This window comes from Eriocheir sinensis, unplaced genomic scaffold (assembly GCF_024679095.1).
Source record: "Eriocheir sinensis breed Jianghai 21 unplaced genomic scaffold, ASM2467909v1 Scaffold313, whole genome shotgun sequence".
Taxonomy (NCBI): domain Eukaryota; kingdom Metazoa; phylum Arthropoda; class Malacostraca; order Decapoda; family Varunidae; genus Eriocheir; species Eriocheir sinensis.
The window spans coordinates 279,408-302,984 of NW_026111625.1; the positions used below are offsets into that span (position 1 = coordinate 279,408).

Sequence of the window (23,577 nt, forward strand, 5' to 3'; positions counted from 1 at the left end):
CTTACCGAAACACAGGTTTCTGAGGCTACTGACAGCAATCTCTACTCTGTTCCCTCCTACTATCTCTATCCTAAATTTCAATCCAAAGCTGGATGTTGCGCCTACGTGCGCAACGACATCACTTGCTCTCGTGCCCACGACCTTGACTCTTCTGAATTTTCCACCATCTGGTTAAGACTTCACTGTCATTCTATCACTAAATACATCTGTGCTGTTTATCTCTCACCTAACTCTACCAACTATGTAAAATTCTTTGACTATTTGAATTCTAAAGTGGAGCACATCTTGACCCACTCTCCCTTCGCTGAAATCTCCATCCTAGGAGATTTCAATGTTCACCACCAGCTTTGGCTTTCATCCTCTTTCACTGACCATCCTGGTGAACAAGCCTACAACTTTGCTATCCTCAACGACCTAGAGCAGTTGGTCCAGCACCCTACACGTATTCCTGACCGTCTTGGAGATCGGCCCAACATTCTAGACCTCTTCCTTACCTCAAACCCTTCTGCTTATTCTGTCAAACTGTTCTCTCCGTTGGGCTCCTCCGATCACAATCTTATTTCTGCATCCTGTCCTATCGCTCCTGTACATCCTCTGGACCCACCGAAGAGGCGATGCTTCTGGCATTTTGCTTCAGCTCGGTGGGACGACCTGAGGATGTACTTTTCCGATTCCGTGGAATGATTATTGCTTCCAGGATAGAGACCCTCTGTGTGTGCTCAGCTATTAACAGAGGTGATTGTCTCTGGAATGGAGGCATACATTACTCGTTCTTTCTCTACTCCTCACGCTAAAAACCTTGGTTTAATCACGCTTGTTCTCGTGCTGTCAATGATAGAGGTAGCTCACAAAAGATACCAGAGCCTTCAAACTAATGCTAATTATGAACTTTACATGTCTGCCCGAAATCGTGCCAAATCTATTCTCCGACTAACCAAAAATTCTTTCATTAATAGAAAATGTCAAAACCTTGCTTTCTCTAACTCTTCCCGTGACTTCTGGCATCTAGCCAAAACATCTCCTCCCACTTCACTTCTTCATCTTTCCCTCCACTCCTCAGTCCTGACGGCAACACTGCCGTCTCATCTATCTCTAAGGCTGAACTCTTCTCTCAAACATTTTTTAAAAACTCCACTCTGGACGATTCTGGGCATATTCCTCCTACTCATCCCCCTCTGACTCCTTTATGCCTGTTATAAAGATTCTTCAAAATGATGTTTTCTATGCCTCTCTGGCCTCAATCCTCAGAAGGCTTATGGACCTGATGGAGTGCCTCCTATTGTCCTTAAAAACTGTGCCTCCGTGCTGTCACCCTGCCTGGTCAAACTCTTTCGCCTCTGCCTGTCAACATCTACCTTTCCTTCTTGCTGGAAGTATGCCTTCACACAGCCTGTACCTAAGAAGGTGACGCTCAATCCCTCAAACTAACGTCCTATTGCTTTACTTTCTTGTCTATCTAAAGCTTTTGAATCAATCATAACCGTAAGATTCAAAAGCACCTTTCCACTTCTGACCTTCTATCTGATCGCCAGTATGGGTTCCGCAAGGCGTTCTACTGGTGATCTCCTAGCCTTCTTAACTGACTCTTGGTCATCCTCTCTTAGCCGTTTGGTGAAACTTTTGCTATTGCGCTGGACATATCAAAAGCTTTTGATAGGGTCTGGCACAAATCTTTGCTTTCTAAACTACCCTCCTACGGTTTCTATCCTTCTCTCTGTACCTTTATCTCCAGTTTCCTTTCTGACCGTTCTATTTCTGCCGTGGTAGACGGTCACTGTTCTTCCTAAATCTATTAACAGTGGTGTCCCACAGGGTTCTGTCCTATCTCCTCTTTTCTGTTGTTGATGATCTTCTTTCCAAAACGAACTGTCCTATCCATTCCTACCGATGATTCCACTCTGCATTATTCAACTTCTTTTAATAGAAGACCCACCCTTCAGGAACTTAACGACTCAAGGCTGGAGGCTGCAGAACGCTTAGCCTCAGACCTTACTATTATTTCCGATTGGGGCAAGAAGAACCTGGTGTCCTTCAACGCCTCAAAAGCAAAGTTTCTCCACCTATCCACTCGACACAATCTTCCAAACAACTATCCCTATTCTTTGACAACACCCAGCTATCACCTTCCTCAACACTAAACATCCTCGGTCTATCCTTAACTCAAAATCTCAACTGGAAACTTCATATCTCATCTCTTACTAAATCAGCTTCCTCGAGGCTGGGCGTTCTATACCGTCTCCGCCAGTTCTTCTCCCCTGCACAGTTGCTGTCCATATACAGGGCCTTGTCCGCCCTCGTATGGAGTATGCATCTCATGTGTGGGGGCTCCCTCACACAGCTCTTCTGGACAGAGTGGAGGCAAAGGCTCTTCGTCTCATCAGCTCTCCTCCTCATACTGATAGTCTTCTACCTCTTAAATTCCGCATAATGTTGCCTCTCTTTCTATCTTCTATCGATATTTCCACGCTGACTGCTCTTCTGAACTTGTTAACTGCATGCCTCCCCCCTCCCGCGCCCGCCGCACTCGACTTTCTACTCATGCTCATCCCTATACTGTCCAAACCCCTTATGCAAGAGTTAACCAGCATCTTCACTCTTTCATCCCTCACGCTGGTAAACTCTGGAACAATCTTCTTTCATCTGTATTTCCTCCTGCCTACGACTTGAACTCTTTCAAGAGGAGGGTATCAGGACACCTCTCCTCCCGAAACTGACTTATCTTTCGGCCACCTCTTTGGATTCTTTTTAGGAGCAGCGAGTAGCGGGCTTTTTTTTTTTATTAATGTTTACTTTTTTGTGCCCTTGAGCTGTCTCCTTTGCTGTAAAAAAAAAAAAAAAAAAAAAAAGGACTCAAGTCACCACCTTACGTGAGGGAATCATGTTGGTCGTCCACTAACACGGACCATACAGGACTTACGCAGCGCGGCGAGACGTGTAGGCAACGCTGACATCGTAATTCTCCTTCTTCGTCTCTCTCAGGAAGTTCTTGTACTCCTCTGCGGTGACGTCCCAGCCTCCTGTAGTGTTGGGAAGGAAGGGTGGATTATTAGGGATGGAAGAGACGGAGGGATGAGAGGAAGAGGAGGAAGGAAAGACAGAAGATAGAAGATTTGCAGGGAGGGTATCATATAGGAAAGATAAAAAGGGAAGAAAGAAAAATGGAGAAGAGAAGAATGTGAAGTAAAAAAGAGGATGTACAGAAAAGGTGCATGAAGATAATAAAGGAAGAGGAGATGAGGAGGGAGAGAAGATAAAGGTTTGAAGGTCATCGAGGGAGGGAAGGGCATCACTCAGAACAGACAGAGAGGGAAGGAAGGAGAAGGGAGAGGAGAAGATTGATGGATGGAAAGGAATAGAAAGAGAAAAGGTGCATGAAGATAATACAATAGGAAAGAAAAGGGAGAAGGAAATGGAGATGAAGAGGGGAAAGGAAGGTTATTGTAAAGAGTGGACGGAGGGACAACAAAAAGAATTATTCGAAAAAAAATTAAAAAAGGAAAAGGGGCGGAGAGAAGTGAGGATTTAAAGGGAAAAACAGTTAGAAAAGACACAGTAATAAGAGGACGAGGAGAAGACAGGTAAAGGAATAAAGGAACAACAGTAAGTAGAGATAACTTAGTCCATTGATGCCGAAAGTCCTTGAAAATACGTACAATGACAACGACGAACCAAATAAACGTAAGTACATGTGATCACACGTCATGGAAAATCACCTCAGAAATATATCACACAGAGAAAACCAAATAAACATAAGTACATGTGATCACACGTCATGGAAAATCACCTCAGAAATATATCACACAGAGAAAACCTAATAAACTTAAGTACATGTGATCACACGTCACGGAAAATCACCTCAGAAATATATCACACAGAGAAAACCTAATAAACTTAAGTACATGTGATCACACGTCATGGAAAATCACCTCAGAAATATATCACACAGAGAAAACCTAATAAACTTAAGTACATGTGATCACACGTCATGGAAAATCACCTCAGAAATATATCACACAGAGAAAACCAAATAAACATAAGTACATGTGATCACACGTCATGGAAAATCACCTCAGAAATATATCACACAGAGAAAACCTAATAAACTTAAGTACATGTGATCACACGTCATGGAAAATCACCTCAGAAATATAACACACAGAGAAAACCTAATAAACTTAAGTACATGTGATCACACGTCATGGAAAATCACCTCAGAAATATATCACACAGAGAAAACCTAATAAACTTAAGTACATGTGATCACACGTCATGGAAAATCACCTCAGAAATATATCACACAGAGAAAACCAAATAAACATAAGTACATGTGATCACACGTCATGGAAAATCACCTCAGAAATATATCACACAGAGAAAACATAATAAACATAAGTACATGTGATCACACGTCATGGAAAATCACCTCAGAAATATAACACACAGAGAAAACATAGTAAACAGAAGTACTTATGACCACACATTATGGAAAAGTCACCTCAGAAATGTAAAAAAAAATCACCTCAGAAACGTAACACACTGAACAAAAGTAATAAGAGTACATAGAGTCATACCTGGGTTTACGGGTGCCTTAGTTAACGAGTGTTTTGATTTACGAGCAAAGAAAAATATAAAAAAATGCCTCGGTTTACGAGTTTAATTCGTTCCGGAATTTTGCTTGCAAATCAAAACACTCGTAAACCAAAATCAATTTCCCCATTTAAATTAATGGAAATCCATACCTCAAAAAATATAAGCATAAAGATCATTTTACATGTTATTTTATAATGAGTAAAACTAATTATAATGCTGAAAACACGAAGATTGCACACCAGAGCACAAACATATGCGGCCATCAGTGTGCGGTGCTACACCTCTGCGAGTGTGCAAAGCGGACTAAGGCTGTCACACTCGCCGTTTTCCTTCAACCTTTGGAGCAAGGAGCAGCCGTGGTTGCCCACATGGCCAACCGGGAGCGATTTGATGGTTTGGGTAAACACTCCTGTCCTCCCATCTTTGAAGCCATGATCATACCCACAACTGCTTCTTCCTTCCAGTTAACTGTAGCATCACATTCATAATTTGAGTGACACCCCTTAATTACTTTTACAAACGGCGCCATGAAGAGAGGACCAAGAGGAGGAGGATCTCAGAAGCGATACAAAGCGTTACAGGTCAAAAGAAGATGTGAATACAGGGCGGCTGGTTTGTTTACGTTGTGGATATGGGCGCCCGACCTTTGTCGTGTGTGACGCACGTCATCTATCGATATCTGGCCATCAAGATGACCCACCTTTCTTGAGACTGTTTTCACCTCCCTCCCATGATCTGACAGAGCCCTTTCTTGTCCATATGACTAGATAAACCATCACAATTTCTCATTTTGTCATTCATCAAAGACAACACACAATTACGAGATCTACAGTTCATTAAAACATTTCCCTGGCTACTTAGCGTCACTGCGTGTGTCAGTATTTCTTAAAGCGTCCTTTTTCTCTCCATAATATTGACCAATGGCATCATTTCACCTTGTTTCAAATGATGATGATGATGTTTTCATACCAGAAGGTTTTTACTTATCCTACAATGATGCATTCAAATGGTCTGTGGTGCAGCAGCATCACAACAGTAACTTTGTGGATTCTAGATTCACCCCACCTGGCAGGCTTACCCACAAAAAGCTCAGGAAATGGTCATCGCCACAGGCCTAAGGAGGTGCAGCGTGGTGTGTTTACCTGTGTTGCCAGCCCAGCCATGGCTTGCACCACACCCCCAATTCTGGCCAATAATTGAGGGAACTTCTTGAAAATCTGATGCACCAGCACAAATAGCGTAAGATTTGGGAAGTTCTTGCTTGCGCTGGGTAATTCTTGATCGCAAAATGACAGCTTAAAGTTGTAGTTGCCTATTGCGCATACCACCAAGGCGGTTAGAGGAAAAATGCTAAGTGTGATACCAGCTTGACACCCTATTCAAATAATTTTCCAATCTGAGCACTATAGTGTTTCAGCGAACAACGGGAACCAACGCTCACATCTTCGACGCGTGGAAACAGAATGCTTGTACACCAAGCCATCGCTCGTAAACCATGGCATATTTAGTGATTTTCTTCTGCTTGTAAATCAAAACGCTTGTAAACTAGGGCACTCGTACACCGAGGTATGACTGTATGGCGGTTTTATGGTTCACAGAAAAATGTGTTCACTACAGTTTAAAAATACTGAATTTTATCCGCTTGGCCATTCAAACAGACAAATACGGAACAAATGCCATTCCGTATTTTAAGGGTAAGGGTGGGTCTCAGTCCGCGTTGTAAACTCGTAGAGACAGCACCCGTGCGCTTGTGTCCAACTGAATTTGTGCTTTGGTGTGCGATCTTTGTGTTTTCAGTACTACAGTGTGTGGTCTTCGTGTTAAAAAGGATGGTGCTACAAAGAAGAAAACAGGAACAGTGTACTCTATGCTCGCAACAGGAACGGGGTGTGAGCCTCGGTGGCTTGTATGCCCTCCTGAACGTGACTGACTCCCGTTCACCCCCTATCTCAGACGATATGTCGGGTAAGCTTCACACTGGTGGTCGAACACAGTTCCGGTGCCTCGAGAAAAGGGAAACTGCAGCTGCTAAACGCCGGTGTGAAGCCCACACCTTGAGCATAGTTAGCGGTTGCAGAAGTCTCTGTAGCAACCGTGACACATTGATTTGCATTTGAAATTATTTATCATTGCTGTTTGTTAATAAAATCACATTAACCCTTGGAGTACGGGTGGCGATATATTTCTCTGGATGCTGTACACAGGGAAAATTTAGACATTTAAAAGAGGTGGAAATAGTGTCTTTCTTCTTTGCAATAACTGTATATTCATGTAGTATATATGGAGGTGTAATAAAACTTTTCTCCTAATAATAATAACTAAGTTATTACAGCCCAAAATATTGTGCATTTTCTCGTGGCCGTGATGCGTTGCATGGAAGCACCCCACTCTCTCTCTCTCTCTCTCTCTACCTACTTGCCCCTCCCTCCTCTGTCAATGTCACTACCATAGCTGCCATCAGAGTCACTGTCACTTTGATTTGCCCGCGTTCTACTTCCGCCCGGAGCAGAGGAACTGCTTGAGAGTGTGTACGGATGCCAGATGCCTCCACCATTCTTCTGAGTCAAGAACTGGCGCTATATTTGAAACGTAGGGAGCATAGTGTGTGATCATTATATATATGATCCCCGTAAGGGTGGGGCATGTGGTAGTGCACTTATATATCCGATTGCCGTAATCTAAGGGTTAATTCTGTACAAAATAACATTTAAAATGATATTCATGTACAGTCACCCCTCGATTAACACAAGTTTAAATAATGCGTTTTTGATTTAACACAAGTTGATATTTAACCCTTAAACACATTCAGGGGTCGGATCGGACCCCACTGTATTCTCTCAATGGTAACACAGCCGCCTCATTGGCGCCAGACAGCTGTGATGCCTGATAGCTTTTTGTTCTCTTTGAAGTTGTCGATGTTGTGTGCATGTTGCTCTCACTCCTGTGTCCAGTGTAGAAGCGATTGGTGCCCGTTTCAACCCCACGTATGTGTATACGTAATACAATGTTGTATTATGTAGTCCCACCAAAAATTTATATGTATATATATATATATATATATATATATAGATATATATATATATATATATATATATATATATATATATATATATATATATATATCAGGCGCTGACTGTTCAAGATGCACATTCCCAATAAGCCTGCCAAGTATGGACTGAAACTTGTCCTTATAACTGACAACACAAGGGAGCACCTATTGGGGCCAAAACTGTATTTGGGGAAGGGAGATCCACCAGCTCAAGGAATCCTTGGCCTGGGACACTGCCTGACGAAGGAGCTGACTACGTAAACCATATCATAACACCAACAGGAACGTAACTGTGGACAACTGGTTCACCTCAGTTCCCCTTGCAATCCTGCATATCCACCGTCTGCAACATCCCCATTGATGTTCTGCGTCCTAATGGAGCAATGGAGCAGGCGGTGTTGTTCAGTATCAGCTCTCGCATAGTACGGTGCAGGAAGTGTCCGCGGAAAGATGTTAGGAAAAGCCGCAATGTGTGCTTTAGTTGTTTAAGGAGGCTCTGCAGATGCCACATCCTCCTTTAGTGCCTCGACTGCATTCCTCAAGTGTAAGTAATAATTTTCTATGAATTGCAGCTGTACTAATGTACATTTGTACAAAAATACTCCAAAATTTTTTTTTTTTCACTAATAAAATATCAAATTTTTTGACAGCTTGCCTCAGAACTAGCAGTGGTGCCAGAATGCTGGGGGTACATCAGCTGCATCCCACACTCCCAGGCTGTACTTGGGACACGCTACATGGGAGTACATGCATGGGAGGGCCTGATACAAAATGTATTGTGAACAGGTGTATTATTTTTCATGAGTTTTGGATATTTTTTGGGGGTATCCAATCTAATACTTACTTATCAATTTTTACATATATTTGTTTCTCCAGAAACAGGATTACGTTTGGCATTGCCCCTGGTGCTTTTAGTTTGAATAAAATGCAATTAGAAGTATTTTTTTTCATTTTCCGAAAGTTGGGGTCAGCAAGAGGAGGGAGGAGGGAGAGCAGGCCACCGTTGCCAGATTATCGTACTCAGAGCACAGTATTTACCTGTTTCTGACGCCTAACTATTGCCAAGAAACATCAGAATCTAACTCTTTTAATGATAACTATAAATTAGGTTCATTATTGGAGCCCAGAAGACAGTTTGGGGGTAGGAAGTCAGGAAATATAAGCGGCTGAGTATGACATTATGGCAATGTTGAAGCGGGGCGAGGATTAGGCAGACGACAACGATGACCAGTGCAAAGTGATGGCGAGTGTGAGTGAAATGCCAGAAATTTTCTCTTTACAACACTCCCACACGACCACCGCGTGTAACGAAACACACGAGAAATTAATCCAGACAAGGAAAGGTTTGCCGGCGCCGGGGATCGAACCCGTGACCAGCGTAACGGGAGAGCCACTCCTTTACCAGTCAGCCAAAGAGGTACCCCCCTGGCTAAGTGGGTCATGGGAGGCTTGCCCATCAGGCAAGTCAGCACTACATGAGGACGGGATTTTGTTGTGTTAGTGACTTACAAATGTAATGTAGCAATTCTTTCTTTAGAAAACTTTAACTTAAAGGAGTTATCTTTGCCACCAATAGCATGGGTAGTCAATGGAAGAGGAAGGAGGCAAGTGAGGCGGAGTGGCGGAGGTGAAGGGAGCGGCTGGTGACGGGAGCGCGGGGTGAGGAGGGGCGGTGGCCGACGCAGGAGAAGAACAAATTTAAATAAAATGAGAACGTGTGTTTTTGTTGTTTCCGTGACCTACTAATGTATTAATAATGTTTTTTAAGGTTAGAGTAACAAAATCCCCAAAATAGGCAGACTTTCCCAGTGTCCAGGAATGTAACCCACCCTATTACCATTGTTTCCTATGGGGAAATTATGTTTAAATAACGCGATTTTAAATAACACGACATCTCCAGGAACGTAACCCTCGCGTTAATCGAGAGGTGACTGTAAATATCTTTTTGAGACATGGGACGCATTAATGGGATTCACATTAATTTCAATGGGGAATTCGTTTTGGTTTATGAGTGTTTTGGTGGGCGAGCAAAATTCCGGAACGAATTAAGCTCATAAACCGAGGTATGACTGTATATGTAATTACACGTTATGGAAAACTCACCTCAGAAAAAAAACAGAGAAACCTTCATAACTTCTTCCACCAATCACACCTTATGGAAAAATCACCTCATGGATAAAACACACAGAAGAAATCATAACTTCTTCCACTGCAGCCACCACCACAGCCTCCACCACTCACCCAGATCCTTGAGGTGCGCCAGCCTGGGGCATCCCTTCACCAGGACGCGAGCCGAGTCGATGGTGAGCTTCGGGGCGAGACGAACAGTGAACTCACGCACTCGCTGCAGACTCTTGTTACGGATCAGCCGGCTCACATGGCTGTCCCGCATCTGTGTGAGTCACCACGGCACCACCACATGTTAGGAAGCAAGACTGAGATGGTTTGGTGATGTCATGAGGAGAGAGGAAGGGAGTTGTGAAAGGAAGATAATGGACATGGAAGTGGGTGGCAGAAGGAAGAGAGGCAGACCCAGGACGAGGTGGAAGGACTGTATTGTTGCGGACGGCAGGGAGAAGAACTTGGACCTTGAAGTGGAGGAGGACAGGGTTAGATGGAGGAGACTCATCAAGAACAGCGGCCCCGTATAGAAACGGGATAATAATGCTGCGGAAGAAGATGTTAGACTCGTGATTGCCAGCCTCCCTCCTTCCCCAAATGACCTTAGAGCCTATTATTAGAGTCATAGTCCAACACAGCAGCTATTTTTTGCAGCGGGCTTTTTTTTTTTCCATTATTGTTTCCTTTTTTTTATGCCCTTGCTCTGTCTCTTCTGCTGTTAAAAAAATTTAAAAAATCCATAATGGTTAGGTTTTCGATGCAAGTCCAGGCGCACAACTAAGAGATTTCCTGTATAGTGAACCAAACTCTTTCATCGTGCAAGACCAGGTACACAACTAAGAGATTTCCTGTATAGTGAACCAAACTCTTTCATCGTGCAAGACCAGGTACACAACTAAGAGATTTCCTGTATAGTGAACCAAACTCTTTCATCGTGCAAGACCAGGTACACAACTAAGAGATTTCCTGTATAGTGAACCAAACTCTTTCATCGTGCAAGTCCAGGTACACAACTAAGAGATTTCCTGTATAGTGAACCAAACTCTTTCATCGTGCAAGTCCAGGTACACAACTAAGAGATTTCCTGTATAGTGAACCAAACTCTTTCATCGTGCAAGACCAGGCACACAACTAAGAGATTTCCTGTACAGTGAACCAAACCCTTTCATCGTGCAAGACCAGGTACACAACTAAGAGATTTCCTGTATAGTGAACCAAACCCTTTCATCGTGCAAGACCAGGCACACAACTAAGAGATTTCCTGTACAGTGAACCAAACTCTTTCATCGTAAACACTCCATAATGGTTAGGTTTTCAATGCAAGACCAGGCGCACAACTATAAGATTTCCTGTACAGTGAACCAAACTCTTCCATCGTGCAAGACCAGGTACACAACTAAGAGATTTCCTGTATAGTGAACCAGACCCTTTCATCATAAACACTCCATAATGGTTAGGTTTTCAATGCAAGACCAGGGGCATAACTAAAGGGGCTATTACACTGGGCAAACTTTCCGTGGATCTTCAGTCAAACCACAATTTCCGCTAACGTGGTTCTCATTTGTTTCTTGTTATTGCTGCGGCTGAAGATGGTGAGAAATACTGCCGTCCTTCAGTGAAATCTACCGTAGCTTTGGAAGATCATGGACACGTCAGAAAACCACGGAAATATGAGAACCACGCCGGCAGAAATCGTGGTTTGACTGAAGATCCACGGAAAATTTGCCCAGTGTAATAGCCCCTTAAGAGATATCTCGTTTAGTTCCTCAAATTCTCGTACTTACACATAAACGCCACACACGACACGAGGAATTTTCTAAGTCTTTGGTACAGGAAATCCCCGATATACGAAAGCTCGATGTACGAAAATTCGGATATACGAAAGTGAAAAATATAGGACAATTTTCGGTTCACGAAAGACATGCTTCGCATATCTGAAAAAGTATGACAGTTTCAGCCCACTGTTTCGTACCGATGTCTATATCGGTCGACGCGAGCCGTCAAAAGACTCACGCACTCTCGCAGTTATTAGGCAGCAAGTGTCAATGTCAAGTCCCATCCACTTCAAAGATCATCACTTAGCTTTGCCAGTTTTTGAACCCCTTTCTTCGACTCGAATCCGAAACACATCCCAGCCAGCGTGAGGAAACGTGAGGGTGATGGAGGGGTTGGGGGGCTTGGAGGTGGTGCGGTGGTGTACTGTTTGGCACGTGTTTGAACGGGAGAGTCGAAACTGGCCTTTCACAGCTTGGGAAGTAAACATTGGCAATGTTAAGTGATGAGTTGTAGTGACGAGTTAGAGGGGCTTGTCCTAACATATGTAATGCATTTCTATAACAGTAAAGGAACAGGAAATGGTAATTGTTTTTAATTATTTATGAGCCTTGCGTTTCATTGTATTGTGAGTAGTAAATTGCTTTTAAGCATAGTTATATTTAACTTTTTTTTTTTTTTTTTTTTTTTGCTGGCGCTGGTCCCTAACCCCCCTATTTATTAACAATCCTATGGGGGAAATGGCTTCGATATACGAAAAATCGATAAACGAAAGGTTTTTTCAGTCCCTAACCCTTTCGTATATAGGGGATTTCCTGTATTGGTTTGGAGGCTTGCTAACCCATCATGGCAAACTATGAACACAGCCCTTGGTGACAGATCTTTGGGCACAGACGAAATCTCACCCACACACACATAAGAGAGGCGAGACATGACCCCTCTGGATTCAACCCGGTACCAGCGACGGGCCAAATTTGTGGCTTTACCGTGTAGCAGTGATAGGCCAAATTTGTGGCTTTACTGTGTAGCAACGACGGGCCAAATTTGTGGCTTTACTGTGTAGCAGCGACGGGCCAAATTTGTGGCTTTACCGTGTAGCAGCGACGGGCCAAATTTGTGCCATGATATAAACCCCCCAAAATAGATGATGCATGAACTGATCACAAATGCTTCAATATATATTATGAAATGGTTTGTGTGAGGGGTGATTTTTTCTCATTTTTCTCGCTTAGAGGGACCATTAAGAAACATGATCCCTGCTGCTACCAGGTTAAATACCTATGATGTGCCTCATTTCAAGTACACCCAACCCCCTGCTATCGCGCCTTCTGCTATTACGATTCACTGCCATCATGCACAACCTGAGATTAAGCTCCTGTCCTCATACTAACATGCACTTCTAACGCGCTATAATGCCCACAAAACAAAGGCGTTGTGGCAGCAATACGGCCATGGTCTGTGTCTGGTCTGTGGGCCTACAATGCTAAAGTCAACTATGATTGCTGTTTCTGGTAACTGGTCACCTATAAGACTTGCTGAGGGAATAATATGAGGAAGCTGTTGCTGGTGGACATTTTTGGTACATTCAGCTGATCGACTGTTCAGTTTGGATCAGTCCCCCACGCGCGGTGAGCTGAACGGCCAACAGGAGGACGGAATCCACCCGTTTTTGTGTGTGATAACAACGGCCGAGTGGTCTTGTAAGAATCCCCCAACCATCGCTGTCCCTTGTCATCATCATCATCATTGTATAACGTCCATTAATTCCCTATGGTGGAGTTGGACGGGACATGAGCCTCCTCCACTGTTGCCGGTCCATAGCTATTTCTTCCGCGATGTTCAGCCTCCTCATATCTTCCTCCACCACCTTTCTCCACGTCTTCCTTGGCCTTCCTGGTGGTCTTTTGCCCTTTACCTCAAAGTTCAGTGCACGTCTCAGGATGTGTTCTCCTCTTTGCTGTCCCTTGTGAGTGTCATAATAAACATATGTTGGTACAGTGTTGGGTGGGAAAGTGTGTTCAAAGAGAGGTATAACAGGCACAAAATGTAGGTAAATCAACCACCCAATAGCCATTTAGAATTATTCCTATTCTTTCACTTCCACTATCATAAATTTCCGCTATAATGTGATTTCGTAACCAGTTAGGTGTGATAGGAGGGGGACGGGTGTGCCTAAAAGACGGACATCTGGCTCTGTAAATGCATATAAAAGGCAACAAAGGTGACAGTTTTTCATATACACAAACGTTCAAATACAGTACCGGAAAAATGGCTTGAACCTAACCCAACCTAACCTAACCTCACCTAACCTGACCTAAGAAAGCAGCTGATATTCAAGCAATCACGAACTAACAATGAGCGAGTGCCACATCTCCCTCGTGAGTGGGGATGGATGGAGTGAACCCGATTATGGGCCGCTTTCAGTCATTTTGTTTATTTGTTTTCATCATTACCAATGGTGGCGATCGATGCTACAGTATTTCCACGTAAAACTGGCCTATGGGGTAGTGGCGGCTGCAGGGTTAGCCTAGCCCCGCACCTTACCACACACTCTCAACACCTCTCGCTTCCTCAACAGCCGCCACCACCCCATCGGCCAGTTTCACGTGGAAAACTATAGCGTCGATCGCCGCCATTGGTAACAATCAAAACAAACAAAGTGACTGTGAAAGCGGCCCTATATCATCACTTATACCCCACCACTACTACTACCACTATTACTACTACTACTACTACTACTACTATTACTGCTGTTACTACTGCACCCAAACTTTTCTTACCTCCCTCAGAAACACTATCTCCAGTTCTGAAAGGGCGCGTGCATTGGTGAATATGATGTCAGTGTAGGCTGCCGGGAGGACACACTTGATCCTAACCACCTGGAAGAGGGAGGAGGTTGTTGAGAGAGAGAGAGAGAGAGAGAGAGAGAGAGAGAGAGAGAGAGAGATTTGAACATATAGGTACAGTTGTATAGTATTAGTTTTCTTTACATATTTACATTCAGTGTTTTTACAGATGCAGCGCCGGTGTGAAGCTGAGCTTTTCAGGCAAAGTTAAATTTTGTTAATAATAATAATATGAATAATATGACAATAATATCAGTAAAATAATAGTAATAATAATAATAATAGTAATAATAATAATGACGATAATAATAATAATAATAATAATAATAATAATAATAATAATAATAATAATAATAATAATAATAATAATAATAATAGTCGTCCCTCAAATAGTACGGGGGTTAGGGACTCAGGACCCGCGTACTATTCGAAAATCCATATAAAATTAGTGCTCCCCATAGAAACACTCCCTGGGCTGCGTTTGAGAGAGTGAATCAGGACTCTCTGAACGTCCCGAGTGCTCTCAAACACATGACACGGCAGCACGAGTTGCCAAGTCGGCACGTCCGCTGGCTTTGAGAGGTGCAGCGCCTTCGTGCTGTGATGACGTCATCAGCAAACATGGCGGCCCAAATAAACACATATAAGTGTTTCCATTACATTTCACTTCTCTGTACAGGTAACTCTCGATTTACGCAAGTTTGGTTAACGCGTTTTTTAAATAACGCGGGGTCCAAAATCCATATAAATACTTAATTTACATGTTTTTTTTATCTTATACGCGATACTTTATGGAGTGGCCGTCAGATGTCTCACGCAACTGGACTCACACAGCGCTGCGGCCACACAGCTGAGCTCAGTTCTTTCCGCGTGCCACTTGAACGACAATACAGTACCCACACTGCCACGCTACTCAACAACAACAACACCCTCACTGCTGTGCTACCACGAGGGGAAGGGCAGCCAGAGGAGGAATCACGAGAGGGAGAGGAGTCAGAGTGATACAGTAGGCAATAAAGGTACAAACCCACCTCTTGTTTGATTTACATTGTTTTTTATTTACGCGACCTCTTCAAGGACACAATACTCGCATAAATCAAGAGTTACCTGTACCACCATAACCACTGGAGCCTCCTTTTCATCTGTTGTAAAGAGTTTGTCAGCCAGGACAGCTAGTAATGCATGTTAAACATCGCCAGGGGTGGTCTGGGCGCCTGAGACATCCTGACTCGCTCTCTCAAACACACTGGCAGGAAGACAAGCGTACGCCATTTTGCTGCGAGTGAGATGCCGTCACCATAGCAACGACGAGGCTTAGTAAAAGGACAGCCTTTATCACCACTCTTGCAGCACTCTTGGAGCACTGGCAGTTACTGCGGCAAGAATTTCTTTTACACTGATAGATACAGCGAACACTGCTCTCATTCACGTGGTATGCTCTCCCTACCGCAACGTAACTCATCCCAAAACGTAACTTCTCCGAAATCTGAATTCTTCTGCGAGGTGAACACCTTTCTCAAACACTTTGGGGTGCTTTCAGCAGCTGTTTTAGTAGAACAGTGTTGCCACTCATGCCATGGCTACTTGGTGCCACGAGCGGGAAATTTAAAAATCCTAAAAAATTCTTCCATAACAATCTGTATAAAACTGAAACCATACTATTGGAAACCGTACTATTTGAGAGACGACTGTAATAAAATAATAATAATAATAATAATAATAATAATAATAATATTAAATAAATAAATAAATAATAATAATAATAATAATAATAATAATAATAATAATAATAATAATAATAATAATAATAATAATAATAACAACAATACCCTAAAATGCCCTGCCCAGAGATCCCTCCAAGAGGGTTTCCATGCCGGCCTCCTTCCCATCCTATGAAGGTTGTGGCAGCCTCCATCAACTTCCCCAAGCTATGACCTTTGTGGCGTCCCCTTGGCCTCCTTCACACAGGGTTGTCTCTTGCAGAATTAATATGGTGAGCAGGATCACCTTCTGGGCAGTGTACCACGTGCCCGTGTAGCCGGAGGTGGCAGTGACGCACTCTGTGTGCAGGCAGCAAGCCTCGATTTAGTCTGAGGCAGTAATCGTCAATTTGATGCAAACATTCCAGTGTTATCCCGTGTGACCCTGCATGGGAACTTTTTGCCCAGGGTGTTGATTTGCCTCTTCATGTCAATTAATGTCTATGTCTGACAGCCATAGAGTAAAACAGGGAGCAAAAGCAACTTGATCCATGTCTTTTTCCCTGCACAGGTACTGACAGCAACAAGTACTCATGCTGAGGGAGTCCAGAACTCTGTGGCCCAAGCCAATCAGACGTAAGGCATCTTGACGAGACCCGTCACTGTTCTGCACTAGGCTACCAAGTATAAAATTTTCCAGGATATCAATGTCCTCACTTTGTGCAAAAGTAGACTGTTATATTTCACTCTGGAAGCCCTCCAAACACCTTTACATTGGCCATGGTCCATAAGTCCCTGTGGCTTTGTCTTCTTATGCAGTGCCTTGAAAACCATCACCAGTGCCTCCAGTGACTCAGTGAGAAGTACTGCATCACAGAGTAGGTGACCCTAGCTGGGCCAAAAGATACTCCACAATGACTGGTCCACAACACTGCCTACTGCCCAGTCCATGCAAGTGTTGAAAAGTGACAAGGCAAGGACACACAGCCCTGCCTCACTGCTGGGTTCACAGGAAGGAAGTTGGGTGTGCCCCACCTCCCCAACCCCTTCAATCTGTTATTCAGATATTTTGGTGAAGGTCAAACAAACAGACTGACAGACAGATGGAAAATGATGAACACATTGTTGCCCTCCTCACTCTAGAGAAGCAGGGGATGATAATAATAATAATGTGAAGGATAACCAAGCAAAGAAATAAAGTAAAAAAGAAACAATAACACTACAAACAGAAGATGGCGCCACTATAAACACTTGCCTGCATCATGACGGGCTGGGGCCGAATACAATCCAGGCCCCTCAAGCAAACCTACCGGCGCAATAGGCGGAGACGTAAAAACAAACAAAAAAAAAAAACAACAACACTGACCTGCAGCTTGGTGAGTGCGGTGTGTCTGAATCCCTCCACGGCCAGCACGGGTGCCAGGCAGTCCTCGCCCTCCAGTGCCAGGTGCCTCAGGGCTGTGCAGGTACCGAAGATGAGGGCCACATCAAGGTGCCTACAGCTGACTGTGAGTGCCGTCAGCTGACTACCCACAGCATTAACCATCTCAGCGACAGACTGGGCGGTGATGTTGACCAAGCTGAGGTGCTGTGGGAGAGGAGTAATTATGTTTGGGGATCTTCTGTGAGGATACAAATCTGAGGGAACACATGAGCCACACCTTGACTTGAGAATTTATTAATCAAGGCGTGAATTTACCTTGCAAGCTCCCTAGACCCTGCACCACGCCAGGCCTAAGATATGGCTAGCACTGAAGGGTAACAGGTGGTGTGAACAGCTGGGTGCCTCCAAGTAGGGTTGCACCGATAAGCAGTTGGGCCGATTACCGATTACCGATTAATCGGTTGCCAATAATCGGCCGATACCGATTAATCGGCCGATTACTTTGAAATTGTAAATGAGATTAATATTAATATTATTACTGGAGTGGATACTGATATCACAAAGTTAGAGACATACCTCTACTCTCATGTTTACAACTTTGTTTACTGGGCAGCTGTCATCTTTTGTATGGAGAGCAAATACTTCTTGTAATTTGTTACTTATGATTTGGCAACATCCTGATTTTAATGTTAAAATTTGTCAGTTTTCTCGTTCTTGTGGTGATCGTACGTATATACAGATGCTACTAGAAATGGTAGTGTACAGGGAGTTTATCAATCTCTCACGTCTTGTTCTGATTTACTGTGTTTTACACTGTGTAGTTGAAATAAGTATATATTTTTTGGTTTATTTTTTCTAGATACAGTTAAAGGAAATATAGGTATTTCATATTATTAATTCAAATGTAATTTGAATTGTCTAATGTACATTTGCATATTAACTTGTTTGTAATAAATGCTGTGGAAAAGTGTGTCAAGAGTTTTGGTAACATCACCATCCTTATATCAATATTAATGATATTGTGTTATGTACATTGCACCATAAAAGAGAGAAAAAAATTTTGATAATCGGCCCGATTAATCGGCCAAAAGGCCGATTACCGATTAATCGGCAAAATGGCCGATAAGGCCGATTACCGATTACCTGCCGATTAATCGGTGCAACCCTACCTCCAAGTCAGATCTAGCTTGGAGCTGGGCCCGTACTGTCAAACCTTATGGCGCCCAGGCACACACATCTTACAAGGCATTCATAGGAGTTATGGGGATTTCCAGGGGTAGTTTTATGGCCCTGGTGGTCGCTTGCCATGAAGGTAGGAACACACTCATTAGACTTCGATTGATCTCCTTATCGGCCTTTGGAAATTGTTGGTGTGAGAAGCGAAAGCGTCTGAGAATACCGACCTTGGTGTTTCTTTATTGCTCAGCTTGCGATTTAACCCGGTGGTAACAGCGGGGATCATGTTTCTTAATGGTCCCTCTAAGCGAGAAAAATGAGAAAAAATCACCCCTCACACAAACCATTTCATAATATATATCAAAGCATTTCTGATCAGATTATGTATCATCTATTTTGGGGGGTTTATATCATGGCACAAATTTGGCCCATCGCTGCTACACGGTAAAGCCACAAATTTGGCCCGTCACTGCTACAAGGTAAAGCCACAAATTTAGCCCATCGCTGCTACACGGTAAAGCCACAAAATTTGGCCCATCGCTGCTACAAGGTAAAGCCACAAATTTGGCCCGTCACTGCTACAAGGTAAAGCCACAAATTTGGCCCGTCACTGCTACACGGTAAAGCCACAAAATTTGGCCCATCGCTGCTACACGGTAAAGCCACAAAATTTGGCCCATCGCTGCTACACGATAAAGCCACAAATTTGGCCCGTCGCTGCTACCGGGTTAGGATATAATTCTCAAGAAACTTTGGAAAAATTTAAGTTGGAGGAAACTCTAATAAGTAATCAAACTGCTTCGTCACCATTTAGGGAAACCACTTGTATAAATTCATGACAAATATTTACCATCAATTCCCATGATACTAGTTTACCCATCACCATATTTACATCAATAATTCACATAACTTTACAATGACTGGAATAATCTGTTGTACTGTTACTGTTGGTGCTATGGAGTACATAGTTGTTGTTTTTAACCCTCTCGCGCACGATGACGCGAAACGCGTCATAAAAGTTAAAAAATTGATTAAAAATTAAGTTTTCGGTGGAAGTGAGTCAAATTTGGAGTGTCATTTGTTGGGATAAGTTTCTTAATGGTAACATATGGCAACCTTTCTAAGGAGCGTAAATGAGGAGCGTGGAGAGATTTTTAGTTGTTAGCCTACTCTGACGGGAGAGGAAAAAATACTGTTTGCTTGGTGTAAGTCAGGAACTATTAGGCGTATGAAGATTTTGAGGATACCATAAGAATCCTCAATACATTCTGCTTCGAAACATATATTCGGCTAAAAAAGTTGGCCCACAAAATTTCGAGATAGCAAGTGGGGAAGAGTTGGTACTTAGGATTTATTATCTACAATACTCTATACGGAGACTTGAAACGAGTTTCTATTGTTTATATATATTTTTCCTATATTTTTATTTGCGCACGTTCTAGTATAAGTCTTTATGAAGCCATTGATACCAAATTTATTGGGGTACGATATATCTGTGATGGTAAAATACGTACTGGAATATAGAGTTTTGCGGTGGCAAAGAAAGGCTGGTCGGGCCTGAGAGATGCATGGTGAGTGGAAGAGAAACTTACTGGAAACTTACTGTGCGCGAGAGGGTTAATGAGGGACAGGGATGTTATGTTGTGATGTTATATACTTATTGGGGTATGAAAATAGTGGTGTGATCATCAATGTTTTCAGCTGTGGGAAGTGTGCAGTGTTGAAGTGGTGTTACTGTTGTGTTATGGTGAATGTTTATGCTTTCACAGTCATATATAATGCAGCAAGCCTTCAGAAATAGCTCATGTGACGACCACCACTCTTTAACCCGGTAGCAGCGACGGACCAAATTTGTGGCTTTACCGTGTAGCAGCGACGGGCCAAATTTGTGGCTTTACCGTGTAGCAGCGACAGACCAAATTTGTGGCTTTACCGTGTAGCAGCGACGGGCCAAATTTGTGGCTTTACCATGTAGCAGCGACGGGCCAAATTTGTGGCTTTGCCGTGTAGCAGCGACGGGCCAAATTTGAGGCTTTACCGTGTAGCAGCGACGGGCCAAATTTGTGGCTTTACCGTGTAGCAGTGACGGGCAAAATTTGTGGCTTTACCGTGTAGCAGCGATGGGCCAAATTTGTGGCTTTACCGTGTAGCAGCGACGGGCAAAATTTGTGGCTTTACCGTGTAGCAGCGACGGGCAAAATTTGTGGCTTTACCATGTAGCAGCGACGGGCCAAATTTGTGGCTTTACCGTGTATCAGCGACGGGCCAAATTTGTGGCTTTACCGTGTAGCAGCGACGGGCAAAATTTGTGGCTTTACCGTGTAGCAGCGACGGGCCAAATTTGTGGCTTTACCGTGTAGCAGTGACGGGCAAAATTTGTGGCTTTACCGTGTAGCAGCGACGGGCCAAATTTGTGGCTTTACCGTGTAGCAGCGACGGGCAAAATTTGTGGCTTTACCGTGTAGCAGCGACGGGCAAAATTTGTGGCTTTACTGTGTAGCAGCGACGGGCCAAATTTGTGGCTTTACCGTGTAGCAGCGACAGGCCAAATTTGTGGCTTTACCGTGTAGCAGCGACGGGCCAAATTTGTGGCTTTACCGTGTAGCAGCGACGGGCCAAATTTGTGGCTTTACCGTGTAGCAGCGACGGGCTAAATTTGTGCCATGATATAAACCCCCAAAAATAGATGATACATAATCTGATCACAAATGCTTTGATATATATTATGAAATGGTTTGTGTGAGGGGTGATTTTTTCTCATTTTTCTCACTTAGAGGGACCATTACGAAACATGATCCCTGCTGCTACTGGGTTGATGTGTTACATAATACTGCTGTGCTAATGGTGAGGCCGTGGTGGTGCTGTACCTCTTCGCTGGTCCATCATTTTTTATTTATTCATTTATGATTTCAACAGGCAAGGAAGCAGCTCAAGGGCAACAGATAAAAAGAAAAGTGTAGAAAGAAAAAGCCTGCTAATTGCCGCTCCTATGAAAGAGAATGGTAAAAAGTGGTTTTGGGGCATTGAACATTTACACAACACTTTTGCCATTTTTACCCCCGTGTTTCCCCTTGTCATGGCTTGTAATGCACGTCCAGAACCCCAAGAAAACTGTGTAGCATTATTACTACGAGGCAAGGTCACAGTGAAACAAAACCAAGCAAGGTCCTGTCCACTCCCATGCCGATGATTTTACTGCATTATTCAACTTCTTTGAACAGAAAACCCTACAAACAGGATTTACAGGACTCAAGGTTGGACGCTATGGAACACTTAGGGTCGTATTATAAGACATTTCATCGCCCAAGAACACTCATTTGACAAGGCTTTCGTAGGAGTTGTGGGCATTTCCAGGAGTAGTTCTATGACCCTGGTGGTAGTGTGACCCTTCCTCTGTACCATGAACCTGTAGAAACACTCATTAGAACCCGATTGACCCACTCTTTGACCTTTATAAATAGATAATGTGAGAACCGAAAGTGTCTTGTAATACCGCCCTTAAACTCTGACCTTGCTATCATTTCTGAGCAGGGCAGCAGGAACAATGTCCTTCAACGCCTCAAAAACTCAATTTCTCCCTCTGGCAACTTAACGCGATCTTCTAAACACCTATCCTCTGTTCTTAGACAACACTCAGCTGTCCCCTTCAACATTAAACATTCTCAATCTACTCTCAACTCAATCTTAATTGGATACTTCACATCTCTCTAGCTAAATCAGCTTCCTCGAGGTTAGACGTTCTGTATTGTCTACACCACATTTTCTTCCCCTCCCAGATGCTGTCCATACACAGGCCTTGTCTGCCCTCATATGGAGTATGCATCCCATGTATGGAGGGCTCCACACACACATCCCTGTTGGACAGAGTAGAGTCAAAGGCTCTACTCTGTATTATTAACACTCCTCCTCTTACTGAAGGAACTTAATGTCCTTTAAATTCTACTGCAGTGTTGCATAATTTTGTCTTCTCTTGTTATTTTCATGCTGACTGCCCTTCTGAAGTTGCTAATTGCATGCCTCCACCCCTCCTACAACTCTGCTGCACACGACTTTCTACTCAAGCTCACCCGTATGCAATCCAAATCCCTTATGGAAGCAATAACCAGCATCTTCATTCTTTCATCCCTCTCACTAGTAAACTCTGGAGCAGCTTTCCTTCATCTGTATTCCCTCCTGCCTGACACTTCAACTCTTGCAGGAGGGGAGCATCACAACACCTCTCCTGCTGGAACTGATCTCTTTTTTGGCCGCTCTTTTCTGTTTACTTTTATAGGAGCAGTGCTGAGCAGGCTTTTTTGTTTTCTTTTTTCTTTTAGCCCTTGAGCTGTTTCCTCTACTGAAAAAAAAAAGACAGTATACATAGTTTGGTCAGGCCTAGATCAAATGCAAGGACAGGTTCACAAGCACACACACACACACACACACACACACACACACACATGGAACACATGGAACGAAGAAGAATAGGAGAACATGACTGAAGATACCATTCAGAGTTTGAGTAGGTTACTCAAAGCAAACAAAAAAGTCTGGTTAGTTGGGGACTTCAACTGTAAGGAGGTAAAGTGGGAAATATATGAAAGTGGAGGTAGTGAAACGGCATGGGGGAAAGATTTCTAAGATTGACGATGGAGAACTTGATGATGCAATGGGTGACGGAGAACACAAGATACAGAAGTGATGATGAACCGGCGAGACTGGACCTGGTGCTAACAAAGGGAATGCTCTTGGTAAATAAATTAAGGTATGGATGCCCCCTGGGAAAGAGTGATCATGTGATAATAGAGATGGAAACAGAGGAGGAAGGCACTGAGGGGGACAAATCATATAAAAGAAACAGGAGAAACTACAGGAAGGCGGCCATGGAAAATCTTATGAAATACTATGGAGAGCTAGACTGGGAAAAATTGAAGAGAAAAAGCGAGGTGAAGGAAAAGT

The 23,577-nt window shown here is 43.4% G+C and overlaps 1 protein-coding gene across 23 annotated transcripts in view; it reads right to left on the bottom strand.

The window, feature by feature from the left end:
- Positions 1-23,577, bottom strand: part of LOC126991632 (uncharacterized) — an 80,839-nt gene that overhangs the window by 10,799 nt on the left and 46,463 nt on the right. For 22 of the 23 annotated variants that reach the window (XM_050850339.1, XM_050850345.1, XM_050850347.1 and 19 more), the window contains 4 exons: positions 17,446-17,667; positions 14,314-14,412; positions 9,881-10,031; positions 2,918-3,017 (listed from right to left, as the gene is read on the bottom strand). In XM_050850339.1, the coding sequence (XP_050706296.1) occupies positions 2,918-3,017; positions 9,881-10,031; positions 14,314-14,412; positions 17,446-17,667 (572 nt within the window). The remainder of the gene's footprint in view (positions 1-2,917; positions 3,018-9,880; positions 10,032-14,313; positions 14,413-17,445; positions 17,668-23,577) is intronic. The other variant, XM_050850348.1, reaches the window with a different exon arrangement.